Below are 17,672 nucleotides of genomic sequence, written 5' to 3'. Positions count from 1 at the left end.
TCAATTGATATTTCCGTAGCCTTTTTTTAGTTGATCTAAATGTGACTGATTGTCTTAAATGGGCACATAATATCGCCTCATATCGATCGCAGACACCTGAATTGAATCGTATCGTATCGTATCGTGGCAGACTTTGTGATATCGGCAAATATCGTATCGTTGTCCAAAGAATCGATATCGTATCGTATCGTGATGAAACTGATGATTCCCACCCCTAGTAGTGCGTACGTTTAGCACCTTTAAATTGTGTTCTCCCCTCAGATTATAACCCCCCTCCCTATCAAAGAACAATTCTTGAATGTATGTTCTTGACTTTGATTTTAACAGCATAACATAACATTATATCATGTCATTTAGTATCCAACGCACCTCAGGCCTAACAAAAATAATGGTTGGTTTCAGGTTGCCGACCGACCCTGCCGATTTAGGTGCGACCCAATATATTTTATGAGTTTAAAAAAAAAAATTATATATTAAAAAAAAAAAAATTTTTTTTTTTTTTTTTTTTTTTTTTTTTTTTTAGAATAAAGTTTCATAGAAATCTTAGTCAAACATTTAGTATTATGGATATTAAACATGCTGGCAGAGTACATGCATCCGTGTTGTTGTGAACATTTTAACCCTTTCACTGCCACACGACAGCCGGTTAACCCTTTCACTGTGACAATACAGAAGGTTAGCCCTTTACTATCACACAACCGACGGCGATGCTCCATCATTAGCATCATTAGCTCCGCATCCGCGGAGCTAATGATGCTAATGATGGAGCATCGCCGTCGGTTGTGTGATAGTAAAGGGCTAACCTTCTGTCGTGTGGCAGTGAAAGGGTTAATTAAATAAAGAAATTCCCTATCCATAGTCGCCGTGGGAAAGAATAAAAAAAAAAAAAAAAAAAAAAATTCCCTACCTACCTGTCTTGCTCTCTACACAGCAGGGTCCTGTTAGTGTTAGTGTCTTGCTCTCTACACAGCAGGGTCCTGTTAGTGTTAGTGTCTTGCTCTCTACACAGCAGGGTCCTGTTAGTGTTAGTGTCTTGCTCTCTACAGCAGGGTCCTGTTAGTGTTAGTGTCTTGCTCTCTACAGCAGGGTCCTGTTAGTGTTAGTGTCTTGCTCTCCACAGCAGGGTCCTGTTAGTGTTAGTGTCTTGCTCTCCACAGCAGGGTCCTGTTAGTGTTAGTGTCTTGCTCTCCACAGCAGGGTCCTGTTAGTGTTGGTGTCTTGCTCTCTACAGCAGGGTCCTGTTAGTGTTAGTGTCTTGCTCTCTACAGCAGGGTCCTGTTAGTGTTAGTGTCTTGCTCTCCACAGCAGGGTCCTGTTAGTGTTAGTGTCTTGCTCTCCACAGCAGGGTCCTGTTAGTGTTAGTGTCTTGCTCTCTACAGCAGGGTCCTGTTAGTGTCTTGCTCTCCACAGCAGGGTCCTGTTAGTGTTGGTGTCTTGCTCTCTACACAGCAGGGTCCTGTTAGTGTTAGTGTCTTGCTCTCTACAGCAGGGTCCTGTTAGTGTTAGTGTCTTGCTCTCCACAGCAGGGTCCTGTTAGTGTTAGTGTCTTGCTCTCTACAGCAGGGTCCTGTTAGTGTTAGTGTCTTGCTCTCTACAGCAGGGTCCTGTTAGTGTTAGTGTCTTGCTCTCTACAGCAGGGTCCTGTTAGTGTCTTGCTCTCTGCAGCAGGGTCCTGTTAGTGTCTTGCTCTCTACAGCAGGGTCCTGTTAGTGTTAGTGTCTTGCTCTCTACAGCAGGGTCCTGTTAGTGTTAGTGTCTTGCTCTCTACAGCAGGGTCCTGTTAGTGTTAGTGTCTTGCTCTCTACAGCAGGGTCCTGTTAGTGTTAGTGTCTTGCTCTCTACAGCAGCAGGGTCCTGTTAGTGTTAGTGTCTTGCTCTCTACAGCAGCAGGGTCCTGTTAGTGTTAGTGTCTTGCTCTCCACAGCAGGGTCCTGTTAGTGTTGGTGTCTTGCTCTCTACAGCAGCAGGGTCCTGTTAGTGTTAGTGTCTTGCTCTCTACAGCAGGGTCCTGTTAGTGTTAGTGTCTTGCTCTCTACAGCAGCAGGGTCCTGTTAGTGTTAGTGTCTTGCTCTCTACAGCAGGGTCCTGTTAGTGTTAGTGTCTTGCTCTCTACAGCAGGGTCCTGTTAGTGTTAGTGTCTTGCTCTCTACAGCAGGGTCCTGTTAGTGTTAGTGTCTTGCTCTCTACAGCAGGGTCCTGTTAGTGTTAGTGTCTTGCTCTCCACAGCAGGGTCCTGTTAGTGTTAGTGTCTTGCTCTCCACAGCAGGGTCCTGTTAGTGTTAGTGTCTTGCTCTCTACAGCAGGGTCCTGTTAGTGTTAGTGTCTTGCTCTCCACAGCAGGGTCCTGTTAGTGTTAGTGTCTTGCTCTCCACAGCAGGGTCCTGTTAGTGTTAGTGTCTTGCTCTCTACAGCAGGGTCCTGTTAGTGTCAGTGTCTTGCTCTCTACAGCAGGGTCCTGTTAGTGTTAGTGTCTTGCTCTCTACAGCAGGGTCCTGTTAGTGTTAGTGTCTTGCTCTCCACAGCAGGGTCCTGTTAGTGTTAGTGTCTTGCTCTCCACAGCAGGGTCCTGTTAGTGTTAGTGTCTTGCTCTCTACAGCAGGGGCCTGTTAGTGTTAGTGTCTTGCTCTCTCCACAGCAGGGTCCTGTTAGTGTTAGTGTCTTGCTCTCTACAGCAGGGTCCTGTTAGTGTCTTGCTCTCTACAGCAGGGTCCTGTTAGTGTCTTGCTCTCTACAGCAGGGTCCTGTTAGTGTCAGTGTCTTGCTCTCTACAGCAGGGTCCTGTTAGTGTCTTGCTCTCTACAGCAGGGTCCTGTTAGTGTTAGTGTCTTGCTCTCTACAGCAGGGTCCTGTTAGTGTTAGTGTCTTGCTCTCCACAGCAGGGTCCTGTTAGTGTTAGTGTCTTGCTCTCCACAGCAGGGTCCTGTTAGTGTTAGTGTCTTGCTCTCTACAGCAGGGTCCTGTTAGTGTTAGTGTCTTGCTCTCTACAGCAGGGTCCTGTTAGTGTCTTGCTCTCTACAGCAGGGTCCTGTTAGTGTTAGTGTCTTGCTCTCTACACAGCAGGGTCCTGTTAGTGTTAGTGTCTTGCTCTCCACAGCAGGGTCCTGTTAGTGTTAGTGTCTTGCTCTCTACAGCAGGGTCCTGTTAGTGTTAGTGTCTTGCTCTCTACAGCAGGGTCCTGTTAGTGTTAGTGTCTTGCTCTCTACAGCAGGGTCCTGTTAGTGTTAGTGTCTTGCTCTCTACAGCAGGGTCCTGTTAGTGTTAGTGTCTTGCTCTCTACAGCAGGGTCCTGTTAGTGTCTTGCTCTCTACAGCAGGGTCCTGTTAGTGTTAGTGTCTTGCTCTCTACACAGCAGGGTCCTGTTAGTGTTAGTGTCTTGCTCTCTACAGCAGGGTCCTGTTAGTGTTAGTGTCTTGCTCTCTACAGCAGGGTCCTGTTAGTGTCTTGCTCTCTACAGCAGGGTCCTGTTAGTGTTAGTGTCTTGCTCTCTACAGCAGGGTCCTGTTAGTGTTAGTGTCTTGCTCTCTACACAGCAGGGTCCTGTTAGTGTTAGTGTCTTGCTCTCTACAGCAGGGTCCTGTTAGTGTTAGTGTCTTGCTCTCTACAGCAGGGTCCTGTTAGTGTCTTGCTCTCTACAGCAGGGTCCTGTTAGTGTTAGTGTCTTGCTCTCTACAGCAGGGTCCTGTTAGTGTTAGTGTCTTGCTCTCTACAGCAGGGTCCTGTTAGTGTTAGTGTCTTGCTCTCTACAGCAGGGTCCTGTTAGTGTTGGTGTCTTGCTCTCTACAGCAGGGTCCTGTTAGTGTTAGTGTCTTGCTCTCTACAGCAGGGTCCTGTTAGTGTTAGTGTCTTGCTCTCTACAGCAGGGTCCTGTTAGTGTTAGTGTCTTGCTCTCTACAGCAGGGTCCTGTTAGTGTTAGTGTCTTGCTCTCTACAGCAGGGTCCTGTTAGTGTTAGTGTCTTGCTCTCTACACAGCAGGGTCCTGTTAGTGTTAGTGTCTTGCTCTCTACAGCAGGGTCCTGTTAGTGTTAGTGTCTTGCTCTCTGCAGCAGGGTCCTGTTAGTGTTAGTGTCTTGCTCTACACAGCAGGGTCCTGTTAGTGTTAGTGTCTTGCTCTCTACAGCAGGGTCCTGTTAGTGTTAGTGTCTTGCTCTCTACACAGCAGGGTCCTGTTAGTGTCTTGCTCTCTACAGCAGGGTCCTGTTAGTGTTAGTGTCTTGCTCTCTACAGCAGGGTCCTGTTAGTGTTAGTGTCTTGCTCTCTACAGCAGGGTCCTGTTAGTGTTAGTGTCTTGCTCTCTACAGCAGGGTCCTGTTAGTGTTAGTGTCTTGCTCTCCACAGCAGGGTCCTGTTAGTGTTAGTGTCTTGCTCTCTACAGCAGGGTCCTGTTAGTGTTAGTGTCTTGCTCTACACAGCAGGGTCCTGTTAGTGTTAGTGTCTTGCTCTCTACAGCAGGGTCCTGTTAGTGTTAGTGTCTTGCTCTCTGCAGCAGGGTCCTGTTAGTGTTAGTGTCTTGCTCTCTACACAGCAGGGTCCTGTTAGTGTTAGTGTCTTGCTCTCTACAGCAGGGTCCTGTTAGTGTTAGTGTCTTGCTCTCTACACAGCAGGGTCCTGTTAGTGTTAGTGTCTTGCTCTCTACAGCAGGGTCCTGTTAGTGTTAGTGTCTTGCTCTCTACACAGCAGGGTCCTGTTAGTGTTAGTGTCTTGCTCTCTACAGCAGGGTCCTGTTAGTGTTAGTGTCTTGCTCTCTACAGCAGGGTCCTGTTAGTGTTAGTGTCTTGCTCTCCACAGCAGGGTCCTGTTAGTGTTAGTGTCTTGCTCTCTGCAGCAGGGTCCTGTTAGTGTTAGTGTCTTGCTCTCTACAGCAGGGTCCTGTTAGTGTTAGTGTCTTGCTCTCCACAGCAGGGTCCTGTTAGTGTTAGTGTCTTGCTCTCTACAGCAGGGTCCTGTTAGTGTTAGTGTCTTGCTCTCTACAGCAGGGTCCTGTTAGTGTTAGTGTCTTGCTCTCTGCAGCAGGGTCCTGTTAGTGTTAGTGTCTTGCTCTCTACACAGCAGGGTCCTGTTAGTGTTAGTGTCTTGCTCTCTACAGCAGGGTCCTGTTAGTGTTAGTGTCTTGCTCTCTACAGCAGGGTCCTGTTAGTGTTAGTGTCTTGCTCTCTACAGCAGGGTCCTGTTAGTGTTAGTGTCTTGCTCTCTACACAGCAGGGTCCTGTTAGTGTTAGTGTCTTGCTCTCTACAGCAGGGTCCTGTTAGTGTTAGTGTCTTGCTCTCTACAGCAGGGTCCTGTTAGTGTTAGTGTCTTGCTCTCCACAGCAGGGTCCTGTTAGTGTTAGTGTCTTGCTCTCTACAGCAGGGTCCTGTTAGTGTCTTGCTCTCTACAGCAGGGTCCTGTTAGTGTTAGTGTCTTGCTCTCTACAGCAGGGTCCTGTTAGTGTTAGTGTCTTGCTCTCTACAGCAGGGTCCTGTTAGTGTTAGTGTCTTGCTCTCTACAGCAGGGTCCTGTTAGTGTTAGTGTCTTGCTCTCCACAGCAGGGTCCTGTTAGTGTTAGTGTCTTGCTCTCCACAGCAGGGTCCTGTTAGTGTCTTGCTCTCTACAGCAGGGTCCTGTTAGTGTTAGTGTCTTGCTCTCTACAGCAGGGTCCTGTTAGTGTCTTGCTCTCTGCAGCAGGGTCCTGTTAGTGTTAGTGTCTTGCTCTCTACAGCAGGGTCCTGTTAGTGTTAGTGTCTTGCTCTCTACAGCAGGGTCCTGTTAGTGTTAGTGTCTTGCTCTCTACAGCAGGGTCCTGTTAGTGTTAGTGTCTTGCTCTCTACAGCAGGGTCCTGTTAGTGTTAGTGTCTTGCTCTCCACAGCAGGGTCCTGTTAGTGTTAGTGTCTTGCTCTCTACACAGCAGGGTCCTGTTAGTGTTAGTGTCTTGCTCTCTACAGCAGGGTCCTGTTAGTGTTAGTGTCTTGCTCTCTACAGCAGGGTCCTGTTAGTGTTAGTGTCTTGCTCTCTACAGCAGGGTCCTGTTAGTGTTAGTGTCTTGCTCTCTACAGCAGGGTCCTGTTAGTGTCTTGCTCTCTACAGCAGGGTCCTGTTAGTGTTAGTGTCTTGCTCTCTACAGCAGGGTCCTGTTAGTGTTAGTGTCTTGCTCTCTACAGCAGGGTCCTGTTAGTGTTAGTGTCTTGCTCTCCACAGCAGGGTCCTGTTAGTGTCTTGCTCTCTACAGCAGGGTCCTGTTAGTGTTAGTGTCTTGCTCTCTACAGCAGGGTCCTGTTAGTGTTAGTGTCTTGCTCTCTACAGCAGGGTCCTGTTAGTGTTAGTGTCTTGCTCTCTACAGCAGGGTCCTGTTAGTGTTAGTGTCTTGCTCTCTACAGCAGGGTCCTGTTAGTGTCTTGCTCTCTACAGCAGGGTCCTGTTAGTGTTAGTGTCTTGCTCTCTACAGCAGGGTCCTGTTAGTGTTAGTGTCTTGCTCTCTACAGCAGGGTCCTGTTAGTGTTAGTGTCTTGCTCTCCACAGCAGGGTCCTGTTAGTGTTAGTGTCTTGCTCTCTACAGCAGGGTCCTGTTAGTGTTAGTGTCTTGCTCTCTCACAGCAGGGTCCTGTTAGTGTTAGTGTCTTGCTCTCTACAGCAGGGTCCTGTTAGTGTTAGTGTCTTGCTCTCTACAGCAGGGTCCTGTTAGTGTTAGTGTCTTGCTCTCCACAGCAGGGTCCTGTTAGTGTTAGTGTCTTGCTCTCTACAGCAGGGTCCTGTTAGTGTTAGTGTCTTGCTCTCCACAGCAGGGTCCTGTTAGTGTTAGTGTCTTGCTCTCTACAGCAGGGTCCTGTTAGTGTCTTGCTCTCTACAGCAGGGTCCTGTTAGTGTTAGTGTCTTGCTCTCTACAGCAGGGTCCTGTTAGTGTTAGTGTCTTGCTCTCTACAGCAGGGTCCTGTTAGTGTTAGTGTCTTGCTCTCTACAGCAGGGTCCTGTTAGTGTTAGTGTCTTGCTCTCTACAGCAGGGTCCTGTTAGTGTTAGTGTCTTGCTCTCCACAGCAGGGTCCTGTTAGTGTTAGTGTCTTGCTCTCTACAGCAGGGTCCTGTTAGTGTTAGTGTCTTGCTCTCCACAGCAGGGTCCTGTTAGTGTTAGTGTCTTGCTCTCTACAGCAGGGTCCTGTTAGTGTCAGTGTCTTGCTCTCTACAGCAGGGTCCTGTTAGTGTTAGTGTCTTGCTCTCTACAGCAGGGTCCTGTTAGTGTTAGTGTCTTGCTCTCTACAGCAGGGTCCTGTTAGTGTCTTGCTCTCTACAGCAGGGTCCTGTTAGTGTCAGTGTCTTGCTCTCTACAGCAGGGTCCTGTTAGTGTTAGTGTCTTGCTCTGTCTTGCTCTCTACAGCAGGGTCCTGTTAGTGTCTTGCTCTCTACAGCAGGGTCCTGTTAGTGTCTTGCTCTCTACAGCAGGGTCCTGTTAGTGTTAGTGTCTTGCTCTCCACAGCAGGGTCCTGTTAGTGTTGGTGTCTTGCTCTCTACAGCAGGGTCCTGTTAGTGTCTTGCTCTCTACAGCAGGGTCCTGTTAGTGTTAGTGTCTTGCTCTCTACAGCAGGGTCCTGTTAGTGTCTTGCTCTCTACAGCAGGGTCCTGTTAGTGTTAGTGTCTTGCTCTCTACAGCAGGGTCCTGTTAGTGTTAGTGTCTTGCTCTCCACAGCAGGGTCCTGTTAGTGTTAGTGTCTTGCTCTCTACAGCAGGGTCCTGTTAGTGTTAGTGTCTTGCTCTCTACAGCAGGGTCCTGTTAGTGTTAGTGTCTTGCTCTCTACAGCAGCAGGTCCTGTTAGTGTTAGTGTCTTGCTCTCTACAGCAGGGTCCTGTTAGTGTTAGTGTCTTGCTCTCTACAGCAGGGTCCTGTTAGTGTTAGTGTCTTGCTCTCTACAGCAGGGTCCTGTTAGTGTTAGTGTCTTGCTCTACACAGCAGGGTCCTGTTAGTGTTAGTGTCTTGCTCTCCACAGCAGGGTCCTGTTAGTGTTAGTGTCTTGCTCTCTGCAGCAGGGTCCTGTTAGTGTTAGTGTCTTGCTCTCTACAGCAGGGTCCTGTTAGTGTCTTGCTCTCTACAGCAGGGTCCTGTTAGTGTTAGTGTCTTGCTCTCTACAGCAGGGTCCTGTTAGTGTTAGTGTCTTGCTCTCTACAGCAGGGTCCTGTTAGTGTTAGTGTCTTGCTCTCTGCAGCAGGGTCCTGTTAGTGTTAGTGTCTTGCTCTCTACAGCAGGGTCCTGTTAGTGTCTTGCTCTCTACAGCAGGGTCCTGTTAGTGTTAGTGTCTTGCTCTCTACAGCAGGGTCCTGTTAGTGTTAGTGTCTTGCTCTCTACAGCAGGGTCCTGTTAGTGTTAGTGTCTTGCTCTCTACAGCAGGGTCCTGTTAGTGTTAGTGTCTTGCTCTCTGCAGCAGGGTCCTGTTAGTGTTAGTGTCTTGCTCTCTGCAGCAGGGTCCTGTTAGTGTTAGTGTCTTGCTCTCTACAGCAGGGTCCTGTTAGTGTTAGTGTCTTGCTCTCCACAGCAGGGTCCTGTTAGTGTCTTGCTCTCTACAGCAGGGTCCTGTTAGTGTTAGTGTCTTGCTCTCTACAGCAGGGTCCTGTTAGTGTTAGTGTCTTGCTCTCTACAGCAGGGTCCTGTTAGTGTTAGTGTCTTGCTCTCTACAGCAGGGTCCTGTTAGTGTTAGTGTCTTGCTCTCTACAGCAGGGTCCTGTTAGTGTTAGTGTCTTGCTCTCTACAGCAGGGTCCTGTTAGTGTTAGTGTCTTGCTCTCTACAGCAGGGTCCTGTTAGTGTTAGTGTCTTGCTCTCTACAGCAGGGTCCTGTTAGTGTTAGTGTCTTGCTCTCTACAGCAGGGTCCTGTTAGTGTTAGTGTCTTGCTCTCTACACAGCAGGGTCCTGTTAGTGTTAGTGTCTTGCTCTCTACAGCAGGGTCCTGTTAGTGTTAGTGTCTTGCTCTCTGCAGCAGGGTCCTGTTAGTGTTAGTGTCTTGCTCTCTGCAGCAGGGTCCTGTTAGTGTTAGTGTCTTGCTCTCCACAGCAGGGTCCTGTTAACCCCTGGTGCAGGTAGGGCCTAACAAAAATAATAGTTGGTTTCAGGTTGGTTGTCAGGTCACATGGGTAGGTAGGGAATTTTTTTTTTTTTTTTTTTTTTTTTTTTTTATTCTTTCCCACGGCGACTATGGATAGGGAATTTCTTTATTTAATTAACCCTTTCACTGCCACACGACAGAAGGTTAGCCCTTTACTATCACACAACCGACGGCGATGCTCCATCATTAGCATCATTAGCTCCGCGGATGCGGAGCTAATGATGCTAATGATGGAGCATCGCCGTCGGTTGTGTGATAGTAAAGGGCTAACCTTCTGTATTGTCACAGTGAAAGGGTTAACCGGCTGTCGTGTGGCAGTGAAAGGGTTAAAATGTTCACAACAACATGGATGCATGTACTCTGCCAGCATGTTTAATATCCATAATACTAAATGTTTGACTAAGATTTCTATGAAACTTTATTCTAAAAAAAAAAAAAAAAAAAAAAAAATGATTTTTTTTTTTTTAATATATAATTTTTTTTTAAAACTCATAAAATATATTGGGTCTCACCTAAATCGGCAGGGTCGGTCGGCAACCTGAAACCAACCATTATTTTTGTTAGGCCCAGGGTTTCAGTGCCTTGCTCCAGGACGCTTCCAACACAGATTGACTTGTTGCTGGAATCTTACCTGTAACTTCCGGTTGCAAGACGGTCTCTTTAACTAACCACCAGGACACCTAGCTACCCCTGACTGGGAGGGATATATATAGACAAACAAAATGTAATTGATTTGTTCTTATGAGTCTATACTATAAAGTTATCTTCATTGTTCAGGCCATCGGCGAGTTCATCCTGACAGAGAGGAATGTGAAGATCAAACCCAAGGGGAAGATCTACAGCCTCAACGAAGGCTACGCCAAGTACTTCCACCCGTCCATCAATGAGTACCTCGAACACAAGAAACACCCAGAGGTGAGAGCACTCTTTTTTTCTTTCTCTCTCCCTCTCTTTCTTCCCCCCCCCCCCCCCCTCTATCTGTTTCTCCCTCCTTCTCTCTCTCTCTCACACACACACAACTTAAAAATCGTCATAAATATATATTAAGTCCCAACATCATGTAAAGAGATGTTCACGGTAAATTCCGACTGTGACCATGAGAGGGCAGCATACTGTACCTGTCAACCACTAAGTGAAGAAAGTGCCTAGTGTATCATGTCTTTAACCAGACACATTTGTTTGTTTTTCTATATTGGGCAACATATACAATTGTATGTAGAACATACAACTATATAATTAATCACATACAATTTAATCAAACAAACAACTACTACTTCCTGAGCGAAGTTGCCCAACAAAGTTGCCCAACAATGTTGCCCTACAAAGTTGCCCCAAATGTTGCCACCAGCGCCACATGATGTGTGATGTTTGTACTGGGTGGTAATAACCGCTACAACACACTGTAGTAGACATGACCTTTGTCCTCTAATTAATACACCATCAGGTTCCTTTTTGCTGATCCAGAGTTGTATTCCATCATAAGCTTTAAAGGCCCAATCACACACACACACACACACACACACACGCACGCACGCACGCACGCACGCGCACACACACACACACACACAAATGTATGTGAAAATACCCCACCCAAGTAGAAAATATGTATATTTTCCATCCTGAAACTATATCGTCAGTATTATGTGTGAGATTAAGTTGTACTTTAGTAAACTTATTAAAAGTGTATGATTTTGGTAAGCAGAAGTATAATTTCAATATATTAAAAATGATTACTCTTAAAGGGGTCAAATACAAAATTTCCCCCTTAGGAAGAATCTTCGACTGAAGTACACCCCCATTCAGAGACATTGCTATTGAGTTTTTCAAATGTATCTTTTGGTGCTTTGAGCTCCACAAGCCAAGTGCCATTCAGGTCCATTGTATTGGAGTGACGACAGACGTCTCTATGGCAGACGTCTCTATGGCAGATATCTCCAAAACTAAGTGAATCATACCAAAACAATCTGAACGGATAGATAGCAATCCGGGTAAAATAAATATATAAATATATATATATATATATATATATTGAAAAAAACGTGGGTGAACTGCCCCTTTAACACACTAAGTACAACTTAAGTGGTTTCAATTTTACACAGAACTTTAGAAGTGGAACTTGAAACTGTCTCACAATAACAGGCCTCTCATGCTCACGTGAGTTATCATGGTGAGGTGAGTTTACAATAACAAGCACACAACGACATGACAGGCAGGACTGAGAGGAAACAGACAACAGATGAAATTATAAAACTGAAATTGTAATATCTTATGAATAAAGCATAGGAATCAGATAACATAATTTTTTATAAATGTCAAAATTACAATAATGCAATTGATGATTTCTTGTTTATTATTTATTATGCAATTAATGGTATTTATTATCAGCATTATGTTTATAACTTCATAAAATAAACACATTAATGTCGCTTATTTCCGATTGCTATCAATTATCAATTGTGCAGGTCAATGCAGTTGGATCACAATGTAGTGATTATTTTTCAATAATAATAATAATAATAATAATAATAATAATAATGATACTATTTATTTGTCAAGCACTTAAAACAAAGTTACAAAATGCCATAAAGGAATAGTTACAATATACAAGTATTTTTGCAGCAAACCGAAAAGTCTTCAGATGAACTTCCCTAAACATGATATATTTTATATTCATATTTTATACATTGATTACTCCTGCTGCAATCGCTGACACCTTTTAAACCTAGGCCTGAAACAATCCGCCTGGGTATATTTAGTTGTTATTGCTGTGTAATTGTCAGAGAATGGGCTGTAAGTGCTTTTCAACCTTTTTTCAGAACTACTTCAGCTTTCAATATCTGTTTTTGTTTTAACTTTATTGTATGTTTTGAGTGTGTATCAAACTGTTATTACACAAGAAAAACAAAAATCGGAATACATTTTTTTTACAGGTTTTTAGTGAAGTAGATACTGAAATTGAACACCAACTGTAATGCGCTGTATGTTGGCATTGACACGTCGCTGCTCCGTCACCTACAACTATTCCAAAATGCGGCTCCCCGTCTTCTCACTGGTACCAGAAAACGTGACCACATTACACCAGTCCTGGCTTCACTCCACTGGCTCCCTGTCCGTTTCCGTATCGATTTGAAATTATTGCTGATTTTAAAGCACTACACGGGCTGGCTCCACTGTATCTAGCTGAGCCCCTGCACCACCACACCCCATCCAGAGCCCTAAGGTCTGCTGACCAGCTGCTGCTGGAGGTGCCCAGGACCAGGCTCAAAACTAGGGGAGACAGAGCCTTCGCCGCTGCTGCCCCTCGGCTCTGGAACAGCCACCCTCACATAAGATCTGCCCAGAGCCTAGAGGCTTTTAAATCGCTGCTCAAATGCACCTCTTTTCCCCGCTGGCCTTTGACCAGAGTCAGCCTGCCACTTGCACACAACGTTCACTGTTACTCTGGACTTTTTATCTAATTTCTTGTCTCTTTTATATTGCACCTTGTTCTTGTTTTTCTTAATTGTACAATACCTTTTCTGTAATTTTAGTGTATTTTTACTTATTAGTGCAGTGTATGTGTTTTTATCATGTACCTGTGAAGCACTTTGGTTTGGCTTTAGTCATTTGTAAATGTGCTATAAAAATAAAGATGACTTGACTTGACTTGACTCACTTTTGTCCAGGCGGATTTTAGCCCTTGTGGTAGACCTCGAAGCAGGTCGAATTCTACCTGTGTTTACTTCCTCAATAACTCCCACAGCTTTTGAATTACCGTAATAATAATAATAAAATGTGAAGAAAGCTCAGCTCCTTGGCTTTCAGACGGTGCTGAGTTTTTATTTTTTTTATACTGAAAGACTTACGGTAAAGAGAAGCAGCAGGAGGGGCCGGTAGGCTTAAAAGAGTTAAAAGTAGAATCTGTAATGCAGTCAAACAGCAATCTCTAGGCAAAGGCCCTGCTTGAAATACTAAGCCCTGCTTGTTGTTGCACTTTGTTTACATCTTTTGTTTTGGTTTGATGTGTGGGTTGGAGTTGTGTGGGGATCGATGGACGGGTTGAATGAATGAATGAATGAATGAAAACTTTATTTAACAGATTGCAGAATGGGTACAATACAGTACGGCTCAATACACACAATTGTTAAGGGGATGCAGACCTGAGAAAGACGTTTGTCTTGTTTACATCAGGGTCCCCCATTTTCAATTCATATAGGTTGCTATGTCAGGCTCTGCCAAAAGAGGTCTGGAGTTATTCACACCCTAATAAGTTACACACACACATCAGACCAAAACAAAAAATGGAAACAAAGTGACCACCAAGTGGGATTGCTGTTTGACTGCATTATACAGATCCTACCTTCACGGAAGTGCAAACCAGTGCACATGACATCACATATACACTGGAATATTTAATATATATAATATCTATATGCCGTATTTCACCACACCGGTGTGTGTGATGAGGATGGCAGACGGCACTGAAACCAGCTGACCAGCAGGAAACCAGAGAGGGCCTCTTCCTGAGGAAGCGACTTCTCCTGACCTGCAGATTGTCCACTCAGCACTGCAAACTCACGTCAGGGTCATCCATGTCACACTTCACTTCCTGTACGATGAGGGTAGCATGTGACGGTGGTCATATGTTACTCATTGTTGTGTGTGTGTGTGCGCGAGTGCGTGCATGTCGATTTAGAAACACTGGTTTAGCATTACATTTAGTCATTTAGCTGACGCTTTCATCCAAAGCGACTTACAAGTTCTGTACGACAAGTCAGCAGGAAGGGTACAGTACAACTCTTTCAGCTGAGCAACAATGATCAAACAGTGCTGAAACTTGGGTGCATAGACATAAGATTAGCACACATTGCATGGATATGAATGCGGTAATCCAACCACTCAGCTCCTACGAACAAGTATCATGGTAGTATGATGGTCATTTAAGTTTTTTTATTTTTCACCCATCCCCAATTTAGTCGTTATGCCAATTCCCTTCCTGGTCGCGTCTATGCTTTTACCAAACGGTTCGTGTTTCCGCGTTCCCGTTTTGCGCTCTGATTGGCCACGCACGTTTCTGGTCATGTGACATGTGCGCCCAATCGCATGACGAACAGTGTCTTAGCCCATTTCCGCGTCGAACAGCCTGCAAACGACCTAACGCCTAGTTTATCACTGGTTAAGCTTATAGGCGACTCTTTTGCAGTTGGTTAAGGTTAGAGTTTGGAATCAGGGCTGGCGTTCTATCGCCCTGCTCTAAGACAAACTCTAACCTTAACCAACTTCGAAAGAGCGCCTAAGCTTAACCGTCCAAAGTACTTGCCGTCACACGATTGGGCGCACATGTCACATGACCAGAAACGTCAGTGGCCAATCAGAGCGCAAAACGGGAACGCGGAAAAACACGAACCGTTTGGTAAAAGCAATCAGGCTTCCTGCGTATTGCAGGCATTGCCCCACTGTCGGCCTGGGGAGGGTGTAGACTATCACACGCCTCCTCCGATGCACGTGGAGTCACCAGCTGCTTCTTTTCACCTGACAGCGAGGAGTTTCACCGGGGAACGTAACACATGGGAGGCTCACGCTATTTCCCCCAGATCCCCTCCCTGCTGAACAGGCGCCCCGACCGACCAGTAGGAGTCACAGTTTACAACGACCAGGACACACACACCCCACCGGCTTCCCACCCGCTAACACTGCCACTTGTGTTAGTAGGAACGACCGACCGAGCCGGAGGCACCGCTGACAGCTGGATTCGATCCCAGAGTCTCTGCGGTGGTAGGCGAGCGCTTACTCCACTGCGCTACCCAGCCGCACAGGTCATTTCAGTTTTACCATGGTACTGGTCATGGTACAATTATTATATAAATAATGTACCATGGTACTGGACCTGGTCATTGTATAAATAATTTACCATGGTACTGGCCTTGATCCAGTGTTGTAGTCGAGTCACTAAATCTCACCAAAGAAGAGCCCGAGTCCAGTCGAGTCCCCGTTACCCTCTAGTCCGAGTCCAAGTCATCAAGGTTGAGTCCCCATTACCCTAGTCCGAGTCCAAGTCATCAAGGTTGAGTCCCCATTACCCTAGTCCGAGTCCAAGTCATCAAGGTTGAGTCCACTCCACTCTGGCAGTCAGGGAGTTTATTTACTTTGTGACACAATAGCCAAACAAATGCACTAGCCATCAATATCTTACGCCAAATGATTGGGACCTATTACAAAGAAATTATAAATAAATAACTGTATTTATCAATTAACAAGTCCGAATCCTCTTCTGCACCTTCCGAGTCCGAATGCAGTCAATGCTCAAGTCCAAGTCCAAGTCATCAGTGCTCAAGTCCAAGTCGAGTTGCGAGTCCTGAAAATCAGTCCAGGAATGGGACTCGATTCCTTTTGGTTGTCAGTGACAATTCCCTCAGTAATTACATCACACAATGTAATTGCTTTCTTGGCTTATCCCTGTCAGAAACAAATACCACTGTCCTGTAGGCCTCAGAGGGGTCCGAGGGCAGGATCGGACATTTGCGCTGCACCTGGACCAAGTAGGGTGTTCAAGTGTCTTGCTCAAGGACACTTTGAGGAGGATGGAAGCATGGGCTTGTTGTAAGGATTTGAACTTGTGACATTCCTCTCTTACCACTTGCCAACCTACCCCTACTAGCCCAAATAATCTCCACATTCTTTAACTTTTTTCAGTAAATTCCAATTTTTATTCATTTATTTTCTTATTAATAATTTTATTTTCTTATTTACCTTTTTTTTGTTAGCAGCAGGACCGGACTAAACATAGAACTCTACAACTATTTGGTTGAAGTTTCCTTCTTTTTATTTATTTTTTTACTCAAGTGTCCTTTTTCTGTGAGCATATGCTGTGTCACTGAGAGAGTGGGAGGATCTGTTTGTGATTTCGGGAATGACTATGTACAGACAAGTCTGTTCACACCCCCCCTCTCCTTTACACACACACGCACACTCATACGCACACTCATTCTATGACTGGGATGTGAGTCAGCAGCACATGACTGCATCACATTGTATCAGCTGGGAAACACACTGTTCTATTATGTTCAGCTTAACTCTCTTTCATCTCCTCGTTATTAACCTGTCAAAGTCTCCATGTCTAAGTGCTTCTACCATCTTTAACTATTAAAGTACACAAGCTCTACCGTCTTTAACTTTGAAAGTACACAAGCTCTACTATCTTTAACTATGAATGTACACAACCGGTATTGTCAGCTATGAATGTGTACAACAATGATCCCACTTACCATCTTTAGATAATTTAGATTTAGAAAAATTGTTAATCTGAAAACATCTGATTATGGTTCTTCATCTCAAGGATTCAGTTACTGTGATACTGTACATGTTGCCACGACAACTATGATCACATTGATCTATGTTTTTGTGATAAATAACTTTTAAGAAGCGTCTGCTGTTTAATATGTTCTGGAAATTCATATTTCTCAAGCTTCTTTGTAATGATTTCTCCAGGCTTCAGTCAGAGGGACACAAATGTACCTTTTTAAAACGAACTATAACTATATTAACTATATATCATAAAAAGGTGTGCATTTTTTGGCCATATCATTCTAGCCTTATTTATGTCACTCTATAATGGAAGTAGCCGTGTTTTCCCACTTGTTGCTCCTCTCTGTTCCTTCAGTACTATTGAAGGAGGACATGAACCCAAGGAGAGAACTGTCCTCCATTTTAAATGTTGAATTTGAAATTTGCAGTCTTAAACAAATTAATTAAAATAGATACTGTCTATATAAAGCCACAGTTCAGACAGGCAGACAGACAGACAGCCAGACAGACAGACAGACAGACAGACAGACAGACAGACAGACAGACAGACAGACAGGTGAACGTGATGAAATGTAAGGTATTGTACATTAGTTACACTAACCCAATGAAAACAACGTCCATCAATCAAAACAAGTTAAAAACTGGACTTTGCTTCATCTTGACGGTCCAGACGGTTAACACAAACAGCTACGTCACATGTCCTGGCAGGCAGCCACCTACTGACTTACCTATAGTTGTTGTGAGTGTGGCTTATTCTCCAGCACAGTCTGCTAGCGTGAGGACTTTGATTCTATTGGTTTGTTGGTTTGTTTTTCCTCACCTCGGGAGCAGGTTGCTGGCAGGCGGGGAGGAGATTATTTCACAGATTACTTGCTTAGAGCGGATGTTTGTTTTGTTTGTTTGTTTGTTTTGGACACAATAGATCAACTTTGTAGATGGAAAATAATCTTTTTGAAATTGTCTTTACCTTGTAAATATAGGTACGTTTTACAGTGTTTAACAAATATTTAAACAAACCTTTTGCAGCCACTAAAATACAGCAAATACAGTTACAGTTTTTGTTTTACATTTTATTTTAGCCTTTAGGTCATATCGTTAATTAATAATTACACACAGACTCTGGGAGGACTGTGAAACAAGAACTCTGAAAAGATGACAGTAGAGAACATGTTCCTGTTTTCATTTTTCTTTTTTTTGTGGGGTGGGCCTACAACTTTGTTTCATTTTGGATTATGGATTAGGCATTTAAACAGAGATTGGGGATTTGATGAATGAGGTCATCCAACGATAACAAGTTACATATAGTGTCTCAGGGATTATTCTGTCT

The 17,672-nt window shown here is 44.7% G+C and overlaps 1 protein-coding gene across 1 annotated transcript in view; it reads left to right on the top strand.

Annotated features, from left to right (window-relative positions):
* The window catches only part of fbp2 (fructose-1,6-bisphosphatase 2), a 56,088-nt gene that overhangs the window by 29,054 nt on the left and 9,362 nt on the right, over positions 1 to 17,672 (top strand). Inside the window, exon 5 of the mRNA XM_084338170.1 lies at positions 9,839 to 9,976. Coding sequence (XP_084194296.1) covers positions 9,839 to 9,976 — 138 coding nt within the window. The remainder of the gene's footprint in view (positions 1 to 9,838; positions 9,977 to 17,672) is intronic.

The sequence above is a fragment of the Notolepis coatsorum genome (genome assembly GCF_963971535.1).
Source record: "Notolepis coatsorum genome assembly, chromosome: 2".
In the NCBI taxonomy this organism is placed as follows: domain Eukaryota; kingdom Metazoa; phylum Chordata; class Actinopteri; order Aulopiformes; family Paralepididae; genus Notolepis; species Notolepis coatsorum.
The sequence above is the reverse complement of the archived record's forward strand: the minus strand, read 5'-3'. Positions and strand labels throughout refer to the sequence as shown.